Genomic DNA, 12080 nt, shown 5'->3' with positions numbered 1-12080 from the left:
TAATACTCTATTGTATATATAAACCACATTTTTTTAAAACCATTCATCTATTGATGGACACAGGTTGTTTCCATATTTTGGCTATTATATAATGCTGCAATGAACATGAGAGTGAAAATATCTGAGATCCTGATTTCATTTCCTTTGCATTTATACCCAGAAGTGGGATTGCTAGATCATATCGTAGTTATATTTTTAATTTTTTGAGGAATATCTCTATTGTTGTCTATAGGAGCTGCACCAGTTTATATTCCAACCAACAGTGTACAGCGTTCTCTTTTATCCATATCCTGGTCAACAATTTTTATTTTTTGTCTTTCTGATAATAGGCAATCTAACAAGTGGGAGATGATATATCATTGTGATTTTGATTTGCATTTTCCTGATGATAGTGAAGTTGAACAACTTTTATATTCCCATTGGCCATTTATATGACTTTTTTGGAGAAATATTTATTCAGGTCCTTTGCCCATTTTTAATAAGGTTATTTGGCTTATTTGTTTTATTTTGTTTTTATATTGAGTTGTAAGGGTTCCTTATATGTTTTAACTCATTATCAGATATATGGTTTGCAAATCTTTACTCCTACTCCCTAAGTTATCTTTCCACACTTTTTTTTCCAGAGAGAGGAGTGGGGAGAGGAAAAAGAAGAGGGAGAAAAAGAATCTTAAACAGGCTCCACACCCACTGCATAGCCCAACACAGGGCTCTATCTCACAACCGTAAGATCATGACCTGAGCCAAAATCAAGTCAAATGCTTAACCGACTGAGCCACCCAGGTGCCCTTAACCACTCCTTTTTGATAGAATATAATTGACATACATTATATTAGTTTTAGGTGTACAACATAATGATTTTATTTTTGTACATATTGCAAAATGAGCACCACAATAAGTCTAGCTACATTTGTCACCATACATAGTTACAGATTTGTGTTTCTTGTAATGAGCAACTTTAAGATTTAATCTATTAGCAACTTTCAAATATGTAACACAATATTATTAAATATACTTGCCATGTTGTACATTACATCCCCATCACTTATTTATTTTGTAATTGGACATTTGTACCTTTTAATTTCCTTCACCCATTTTGCCCACCCCTCAAACCCCTGCCTCTCTATCAATGTGATCTTTGTATCTATGAGCTTGTGGGGTTTTTATTTTTTTAGATTCCACATGTAAGTGAGATCACATGGTATTTTAGAAACTTTTTAGTTTGTTGCAATCCCACTTGTCTTTCTTTTTTGTCTGTTTGTTGTTTGTTTGTTTGTTTGTTTGTTTTTTGCCTGTGCTTTTGGTATCATATACAAAAAATCATTGACTAGGCCAATGTCAGAAAGTTTTTCCCTATGTTTTCTGCTAGCAGTTTTATGATTTTGATCATATGTTTAAGTATTTAATCCTTTTTGGCTGGACTTTTGTATCTGATGTGAGAAAGGGTCCAATTTTATTCTTATGTATGTGGATATAAAGTTTTCCCAATACTACTTATTGAAGAGACTATCCTTTCCCCATTGTGTATTTTTGATATGCTTTTGGAAGATCTATTGATCATAGATTGTAGATTTATTTCTGGTGTCTATACAGTTCTGTCTGTATGTCTGTTTTTATACTAAGCCATACTGTTTCGATAACTGTTGCTTTGTGATAAAATTTGAAATCAGGAAGTGTGATCCCTCCATCTTTGCTCTCCTTGTTCAAGATTATTTTGGCTATTTGAGGTCTTTTGTGGTTCCATATATTTTAGTATATTTTTACTATTTCTGTAAAAAAACGCTATTGGAATTTTAATAGGCATTACACTGAATCTGTAGATCACTTTGGGTGGTGTAGACAGTTTAACGATCTTAATTCTTCCAATATATGAATACAGGACGTATTTCCATTTATCTGTTTTCTTTAATTTCTTTCATCAACATTTTATAATTTTCACTATACACATCATTCACCTCTGTGTTTAAGTTTATTCCCATGTATTTTATTATTTTTGTTGCCAATGGATGGAATTGTTTTCTTAATTTCCTTTTAGTGGCTTCTCTGGTTTCACTGAGCACTTTATGTGCTTTTATTATCTCTTCTCTCTTAGCATATCAATTGTACTCTTAAAAAATTTACTGGTAGTCCTACACTTTACAATATATATTTACAACTAATCTAAGTACACTTTTAAATAATACTATACTGCTTCACAGGTAGTGTAGGTACCTTATAACAGTAATTAATTTCACTTACACACAAATTATAATCACCAAATACATTGATGCTATTGTGTTTCAAATTTCCAACTTTATTAAGAATGATTCATAAATATAATTGTATATATTTAAAGTGTACAATGTGATAATATATACCTTGTAGAATAATTATCAAGATCAAGGTAATTAATACATCCATCAGCTCACACAGTTAATATAATTAACTCTTGTTTTAAATGTGATGAGAGGGATCCCTGTGTGGCTCAGTGGTTTAATGCCTGCCTTCGGCCCAGGGCATGATCCTGGAGTCCCAGGATTGAGTCCCACATCGGGGTCCCTGCATGGAGACTGCTTCTCCCTCTGCCTATGTCTCTGCCTCTCTCTCTCTCTCTCTCTCTGTCTCATGAATAAATAAATAAAATCTTTAGAAAAAATAAATGTGATAAGAATGTCTAAGATCTACTCTCAGCAACTTTCATATATGCAATACCATATTGTTAACTATAGTCACTGCGCTGTGTAATAGTTCCTCAGAACTTGTTTTTCTTATAACTGCTATTATTGCTATTGTTGTTCTAAACAAACAGTTACATGCTAGATAAATTATGAATAGAAAAAATAAAATATTTTATCTCCATTCATTTCTTCTCTAACACTTTTTTTCATTTTATAGATCCAAATTTCTGACCTATATCATTTTCATTTTTTATGAAAAACTTTTAAGCTGCTTGCAAGACAGGTTTACTGGCAACAAATTCCCTCATTTTTATTGGTCTGAGAAACTCTATTTCTCCTTCACTTTTGATGAATAATTTAGATGGATACAGTATTTTAGGTTGGTGGTCATTTTTTTCAACACTTCATATATTTAACTCCACTATTCTTGCTTGCATGGCTTCTAAAGATAAGTCTAATGTATTTTGTATTCTTGTTCTTGTATAGGTACTTATATTTCCTCTGCATCACTTCAAGATTTTCTCTTTGTTCTGATTTTCTGCAGTTACAATATGATATATCAAGGTGTGCATTTTTTAGTATTCATTCTGCTTAGTATCCTCTGAGCTTCCTGAAATCTGTGGTTTGGAGTCTTTCATTAATTTTGGAAAATTATCAGCTCTAATACTTTAAAAATTTCTAAGTGTTCCTTTCTTTCTTCTCATTTTGGTATTTCCATTATATGTATCTTATTATTTTTGTAATTATCCTTTAAGAGTTCCATGTTTTATTCCATTTTTCATATCTTTTTCTCTTTACATTTTAGTTTAGGAGATTTCTATCGATGTATCTTCAAGATCACAATTTCTTCAGCTCTGTCATCACTGATGAGCCCATGAAAAGCATTCTTTATTTCTATTACTCTTATTGTGTTTTTATTTCTAGTATTTTCTTTTGATTCTTAGAGTTTCCATCTCTCTGGTTACATTACCCATCTGTTGATATATATTGTTCACTTTTCTCATGGATCCTTTAACATATTAAACATAGTTATTTTGCATTCTTAATCTGATCATTTCAAAATCTCTGCCATTTCTGAATATAGTTCTGATGTGTGCTTTGTCTCTTCAGACTGTGTTCTTTGGGTTTTGTTTGGGAGGGGTTTGAGGGGTTGTTATTTTTTTCTTATTTTTTCTTTTTAACATGTTTTTGGTAATTCTGTTGTTGCAAACCCATATTATGTATCGGATAAAAGGAACTGAGGTAAACAGGCTTTCAGAGTGAGATTTTATGTTTGTGTTGTTAGGCTGTGCTTACTATTAGCTATAGTTGTAGGTGTAAGAGGATAAGATATCCTTTAATGTACTTGTTTATGTCTCTACTGTTTTCTTTGTGTTTTCCTAGAGACTGCTTCTTAAATAGGGTCTGAGCTATGCAGTTCTTTCAGCTGAAAGCCCTTGTTATACAGGAGCCTGATTGCTGTGGTGGTAAGCATTCTATAATCCTATGATAAAGTCTCAGTCTTTTAGTGAGCCTGTGCCTCAGAGCTATGACCTTCACAACTGCTTCTCAGCTTTCCTCCTTTTTTTTTTTAAGTGAGACAAGAAAGTTTGAGGGGGGCTGGAGTTGGGTATTGTATTTCATTTCCCTCAGGTAGGCTAGGTTTGGTAAAATTCAAGTAGTTTAGGCTCTGATAAAAGAGTTTCCCTTTGGGGGAGGCCTTTGTTTAGAAGGGAATGCTCTGGGCTCATTTCAGGATAGTTGCTTTTTTAAATTCCCCTGACAGAAACATAGGGAAAATTTTCTGTGATCTTCCCCTAAGATCCTGGTAAGGCTCCTAGAAACAAACCTCTTGAAAATGTGGGTATCCCAAAGATTAGATTTCATGGAGTTTTTAAACTCTCAGACTTGTGTGTAGTGGCTCTATAGTGACTTATCAGTTATAGTTTGTTTCTACCTGTACTGGCTCTTGGTCCTTGTTTTCTGTTCCCACTATATTATGATTCTCAGTATTTGCCTCCGTCTCAAGTTTCAGGGTGAGAGTTTGCCCTGTGACCTCAACTCTCTGATAGATCTAAGAATTGTTCATTTTAATTTTCTTCGGCTGTTTTTCTTATTGTAAGGATGAGTGACAACTTCCAAACTCTTTTTAGTATTAGTTTTTAAGAATAGGTCTTGACTAAATAAAAATTTTGAAGGTGGTGATTTCTGTCACCTGAACTTACTATTTTTTTTATTTTTCCAGTGTTTGTTGTTGCATATAACTTACCTTCGATGTTAATCCTTGGAATAAAATGCTTCTGAAGTTATTTGAAGTATATCCCAGGATCCCCTCATTTGTATCCTCCATTCCAAAACCAGTCTCGTTGGTGTCTTTCTTTCATATATTCTGCCAAAACCTGTTTCTGTCTTCCATCCAAAAAAAACACTCCTTTATTCCTTTTGTCTAGGAAGATTCTTCTCAAGCCTTTACTTTTTAATGTAGTCAAAATAGTCTCTCCCTTCTTTGAAACCTCTTTGTAAGCATGGCTGTACCACTCTTCTTCACTTCATTATGTCTATATTTTTTCAACTTGTAGATCTTGTCTCTTGTTTAAATTTTACTGCTTACTGGGAGCAGGGACCTGGTATTTTTTTAAAGAGAGAGAGAGAGAGCATGCATGTGCACATACACAAATGGGACAAAGGGCAGAGGAAAGGGAGAGGGAGAGAGAAAATCTTAAGCAAGCTCCACACCCAGCACAGATCCCAATGCAGGGCTCAACCTCATGACCCTGAGATCTGAGGGTTCAGACCCTTGCACATCTGCGAGGAGGGGCCTGGTGGCACCTGCAACAGGTGAGGGGAGGCCTGCGCCCCGGCCTGCCCAGGCCCCTAGCTGAACACACACCTTGACCTCTAGACTCTTTCAGCAGCTGCCGGGTCAGATCCTTGCCTCTGCTTGTGATTAGCTCAGTGTGTGTCTCTGAAATCTCCCCCTTTCCCTAGGACAGAGCAAGTTCCCCAACAACGACCTAGTCCACATTAAAGGGAACTAACTATGGGAAGGAAACTTCCAGCTGAATGAATAGGAAACTTATCTGCTCATGTTGGGGGGGGGGGAATAAAGCTTTTAAACTATACAACATAGAAGGAAAAAAAAAAAACTGAACCAAAATCAAGAGTCAGAAACTTAACTGACTGAGCCACCCAGGCACCCCAGGAACCTGGTCTTTTAATGTTTATATTTATCTTACACCAAATGTCTAGCCCAGAGCCAGGCACTTAGTAGAGGATTGACAAAGAATCATTGGTAGGTTGTTATATACATGTATATATCAGTATTTGCTAGGAAATTATGATTGCTCTACTAAGTGATTTGTGGATAAAAACATCAGCTGACTCTAACTCCCATAAAGCAAGTCACTTCTAGATTTTCAAGAGTGATAATGAAGACACCTCATATATATTAATAGATGGACGAAGGATCATTTTTCAATTACTCCCTTCAGATTCTTTCTGCAGCCTGTGAGGAGCTGTTTTTGGAAACTGCATTAGAAATTAAGAGGGGAAAGGCTTGGTCTGGAAGGACAGGATCAGCTTTCTGCTTCATGCTTGGCAGAGGCTGTGGCTGCCCTGCACATGAAGCTTTAAATCAAACTTAATTTGTGGTGTTTAAGCAGCTTCTGGTACTAAAGGGGCTTCTTCCATTGCAGGTTACACAGAACTAAAATAATTGAGTGTAGTGGGATTTACCCATAACAGGGAGAAAATGGAGAAAGTAAAATTCAATATAAATCCTGAAGACAGCAAATTCCCATTTTTCCTTGGTTAGGTATATGTTGAGAGAGGAAAATTCTAACTTTATCCAGGAAGAAGAAAGTTAATAGAAAGACTACCAATAGAATGTGGTTAAGAAAATTCTTACATTTGTCTAGTTCAGCAATGGTACATTAATGTAAAGGGCAAGAGACTTACTCAAGTTACAAATGCCAGTATTATCAACTCCCAGATATGTGTATCATTGGAAGGATACAGAAACAGAGCTTTTTAAAAGCATGTGTATTTTGGAATATAATCTGAGCTTCAGATTTCACTGTGGGAGACTCTCAGATTCTAGGAACTCTGCTCCACCAACCCAACTTTAAGCCTTTTTTCTCTCAAAGTGGAACCAGAAGAGATTGGGCCGACTGAATTTTTAAATATCAATAAATATCATTTTAATACTTTTGTAGGGATGCCTGGGTGGCTCATCGGTTGAGCATCTACCTTTGGCTCAGGGCATGATTCCGGAGTCCGGGGATCGAGTCTCACATCGGGCTTCCAGCATGGAGCTTGCTTCTCCCTCCACCTATGTCTCTACCTCTCTCTCTCTCTCTCTCTCTCTCTCTCTCTCTCTCTCTCTGCCTCTCACAAATAAATAAATAAAATCTTTAAAAATATATTTTTGTAGGAGACAAAATGTAAACAATCTAAATCTGATAATGAAATGTTGATGTTTAGTTGCATTCCTTTGCATGTGTACAGCGCTATTTACCTTTTAAATTACTTTAACCCATTTTACCCTCATAACAAAGTTAAGTAGGGTAGGTATTTTTCCCAACTTAAAGCTGAGTTATATTAAGGCACCATTGACTTAATGACTTTGTAAAGATCCAGCTCGAACTTGTAAATTGGAGGCCTATACTTAGAACCCAAATTTCTTGTGTGGGAAATATCAGAAACGGAGACAGAACATAAAGACTGCTAACTCTGGGAAACGAACTAGGGGTGGTAGAAGGGGAGGAGGGCGGGGGGTGGGAGTGAATGGGTGACGGGCACTGGGTGTTATTCTGTATGTTAGTAAATTGAACACCAATAAAAAAAAAATAAAAATAAAAATAAAAAGGAAAAAAAAAAAAAAAAGAACCCAAATTTCTCTGAGCATAGCTGTCTTTTCCAACTTTATGCTAAATGCCAGTAAATTAGAGGGTTCTTCTCTGCATTCATAATCAGGTGTCCAAAAAGGATATGAGAATTAACTCCAGTGCTCCAAATTTCTATCTTGCAACACATGTGTTTAAGAACCTCATCCCAGGGGTACCTGGATGGCTCAGTCAGTTAAATACATACATATATACATACATACATACATACATACATACATATCTTTTTTAAAAAGCAGGAGACAGAAAAGTCAGCAGGATACCCACTTTCACCTCAGTCAGGAGTCAGCTGTCCATTGGTGAGAATTTAACTCTGAAGAAACAGGAAGCACACTCCTAGGATAGGTTCCTGGCAACTCATTTCCTCTGTAAAGAACACCTATTCCTGACCGTCCACGACCCTTTGCAACTTCACTTGAGAAAGCAAAAAGCAGGACTATGAGAAAATGTCACATAGGACAGTGTTTTCCCTGTGATGGGAGAAAGAAGAAAGACAAACAGGGAGCAGTGTCTGGAAAAGGCAAGGCCATGACAGAGGGCTAGCATCATTGGCGGGTTAGGGCACAGAGCGTATGCCTTCATTGGACAAATGCAGGAGGAAAGTAAAGAATAGACTTCTCATGGATATTTGGGGATAGAAATACACTAACCACTTTCAGTTTACTTCTTATAAGGCAAGCATTTTCAAGGCTCATTTCTTTACCTTTTGACCCTCTGTTGCCAAAACTCTAACCTCTAATACAAACACTACATCTATTGATTTTTTCCCTTCATGGCATGGTGCAAAAACCTAATCTGTTTTCATAAATTCAGCTTAGAACATGGAGCCCAATGTTTCCTCCTTTTTGCCACACAAATCATGTCAGCTTCATTTATCAAAGCCTACTGGTATGGTAATATTACTTTTTGCTGAGTGAATTCCTCACTTTTATCCTTTTCCATCTAATCTTTACATCAAGAGTAAATTTTTGTGTTTTCTTGTTGAAGGTTCCATACATAAAAGCCACTCAAGATTCTCCATGCCCACTGGAGACCTTGTCAGCTACATAATCATCTGCAATTTTTGCATGGCTGCTCTCTTCCCACATCAAACCAATTCAACTAAGAGTACTGTCTTTATTTCAGGCTCCTGAAAGAGCATCTTGGAGAAAAAGAAGTTGAATTGGCACTCATCTTTGATTCAGTGGTGGAGGCTGACCTGGCAAATTATACCTGCCATGTGGAAAACCGAAATGGACGGAAACATGCCAGTGTTCTGCTGCGTAAAAAGGGTATTTATTTTTATAACTATTACTATGGTTTGTTTAACTACCAAGTAACTATTGAAGTTAAATATGCTTCTTAGCCTTATTTTATCATTTAGCATGAACTTCTATTGAGCATTTTGTCTTTTTAAGGAAAAATATCTCTTTTGCTATGGATTTTAACATAAAATGCCTATAATCTTCTACCCATTAGGATGTAGATAAATAAAATGAAACGTTGTTATGTGTTAAATTCGGTGAGATAAAATGTACCTGGGTTATAAGAGTTACATTAACTTTGATAGGTATTGACATTCAAATTTTTCTCTGTACTTCACCATCTTATATTGCTTAAGTGAAAAACTAAAGATTTTGTTATTGTATAAGAAGCAAAGCCACTTTTTAATTCCCTGACTAAAATATAAATAAAAATAATGAAGACTATCATAATATTCTTATAATTGTTATAATAAAGATTGTAAACAATATTTCATGATAATGACCTAGTGTTAAGAGGCGTCTGGCAGGTGTATAACCTTTAAAATAATTTGGCATTTATGGAAATCCCTCTGTAAATTTGGTTCCAGATAGGGTGGAAATTGTATGTAATGGACAAAGAAAAGAAACTAAATTTACAGATAAAGGAGATAAAAGCAAATATAGGAACAACAATCCCAGCAGCTGGAACAGCTTCTGAGATTGGCTCTTACCCTGCCACAACTCTTGATTACTGAAAAAAGCTAAATATTTCTGTATGTGTGCATCTGGCAAAGGTTTATGTAAATGTAACAGAACAAATGTTCTCAGTCAGTGTTCTTGTTGTCTAAGCTATAGAGCAATAGAACAGATTTAGTCAACAAGGTCAGTAGTTGTAACTCTTAACCAAGATGGAATTTCTATTTTCCAGCCAACCCTAATACTTGACCTTTACCAGCAGTTCTAGGAGAAGCAAGAAAATGTGATTATTCTGAGAATAATGCTTTTATCTCTCTAGTACCATTTCTTACTCAATTGGACTTGATTCCATCTTAAAGTAATGGAGTTTTTAAGTATAAAGGAGTCTAATGTGGAAAGTGAAATCAGTTGACCCTGGTTGAAGGGAGTCTGGTTCAGCCACTGATTCAACTACTTGGTTCAGTAAGACTAACTTGTCAGATGAAACATCCTGAACCTCAGTTTTCTCATCTGTAAAACAGGGATAATAATATCTACATTGTAGAGACACTTTGAGGCTTAAATGAAAATGATTTAGTGTGGAATATATGACACATTCAGTGTTCATTATTATGCAGAACTTGAATAACTTCTGTGCACTAGGCAACACACAGTCCACCTATGTTAAAAGGCAGACATTAAAAAAAAATAAAAGGCAGACATTGATCATGTCCAGATACGTTATGGCAAAGATCACTTTGTTCCTGTTAATTCTAGTCTTATTTTTGGCTTAGAGATCATCCAAGCCAGGATCTGCAGCACCTCTGTATCCTCAGCAACTTGGGCAATGTCTAACCACTAATAGATACTTAGAACCATCTGGTTAATGAATAAAGTTATCTTTTATTCTTGAAGATTATATATAGCAAGTATTGTGCTAAGTACTGGGAAATAGGGTGATGAATAAGATAGACATCCTGAAGCCTGTGTGGGGCTTATAGTCTTCAGCATAGTGAGAGTGCAAAGAAAGACAAACATTAAACAAAAAAAATTGCACAACAAATCCATAGTGTTACCGCTATGAGGAAAAATAATGGTGGTGGTGGGATTTCCTATCATTCAGTCTGCAGAGATAGAAACAGCCTTATTTGAGTTTAAAAATAAATCCTTTTCTCTTTAATAAGGAAAGCAACCACTAGCAGCCCTTAAAATTTCTAATAAGCTGACAGTAGAAAACAAAACACAGTAAAACTGCCACCTCCTATGGCTTCTGCAAGGAAATGTGTCTAAAGTATGAATAACTGAGAATATTAATTCTCATCTTTTTCACTTCCAAGTATTAGAGTTCCCAGAATTCAGGTCCCCTCTTCTCAATTACTTCCTACATGATTTCACTCCATCTCCATCTCATGGTTTTGCTTACCTATGTAAATGCTGAAACTCTCAAATTTGTATCTGTAGCTTGCTTGGACTCCAGAGTTGTATTCCTGCCTATTCAGAAACTACTCCAAAACTCCACCAGTAGACATATCTAGGAGGCATATCAAGCTTCCCTTGTCCCAAAAAGAATTCTGATTTCTCCTTACTATAAACCCAAGTCTCCAGTTGCCTTCTCCATCTCCATCACTATCCTTCCAGTTGCTCAGGCCAAAATACTGGGAGTCAGTCTAGTCCACCAGCAAATCCCATGGCTCTACTTTCTCAAAACATCAGACTCTGGTGACTTTCTCCATCTTCACTGCTACCACTCTAGTATGAGCCGCCAGCATCAATTGCTTGGCTCACTGCAATGGCCTCCTAACTGGTCTCCCTGCTTCTTCCTTGTCTCCTTATGGTCTATTCTCATCACATTAGCCAGAATGATCTTTGTAATATGTAAGCCAGATCATATTCCTCTAATCAGAACACTCCGATTATAGAACCCTCTGTTACACTTAAAATGAAATCCCAAATCTATGCCATGGCCTACAATGCATGACATAATCTTTGTAATTTCTGATCTCATTTTCTACTACAACCTATGTATCTGTCTCAAATATCACACACACACTAGCTTCCCTTCTATTTCTTTTGCTCACCAAGCATAATCCTGGCTGATGGTCTTTGCACTTGCTAATTCCTGGACCTGGAACATTCTCCCATCCCACTCCCCCCGCACCCTTGGCTGTTCCTATGAGTCACTCACTCTTCATATAGGTCTCTCCTTAAATATTACCTACTCAAAAATATATATGATATAATATATTGATTTAGAATATATTAATATATAATTAATACACAATCAATATATTAATATAAATAATGCATATTATGTAATTATATATTATATTTTTATATATTATTTTATATAATATATTTTGATATATTATTATATAATATAATACATTATATAAAATATTATATGATTAATAATGATTGATATAATTAATAATATATATTATATAATTAATATATTGCATGTTATGATATTACCTCAGTAGCTTTCCCTGGCGACACTATATAAAATAATACTACCATCACTTTCTTTGTTTCTTACTTTTGCTTTATTTTGTTTTGCTAGGTTTTAAAAATTGTAATACAGTTCAAATCAGTGTTCCAGGTCCATTTCATCTCCTTAATGGCCAAATCTGGGGGCAGGGATTGCT

At 35.6% G+C, this 12080-nt stretch overlaps 1 protein-coding gene across 1 annotated transcript in view; it reads left to right on the top strand.

Annotated features, from left to right (window-relative positions):
* IL1RAPL2 (interleukin 1 receptor accessory protein like 2) overlaps window positions 1-12080 on the top strand; it is a 1316516-nt gene that overhangs the window by 1270021 nt on the left and 34415 nt on the right. The window contains exon 8 of the mRNA XM_072815909.1: window positions 8663-8808. Coding sequence (XP_072672010.1) covers window positions 8663-8808 — 146 coding nt within the window. The remainder of the gene's footprint in view (window positions 1-8662; window positions 8809-12080) is intronic.

Source organism: Canis lupus, chromosome X (assembly GCF_048164855.1).
Source record: "Canis lupus baileyi chromosome X, mCanLup2.hap1, whole genome shotgun sequence".
In the NCBI taxonomy this organism is placed as follows: Eukaryota; Metazoa; Chordata; class Mammalia; order Carnivora; family Canidae; genus Canis; species Canis lupus.
This window is presented reverse-complemented; position numbering and strand designations above follow the sequence as displayed.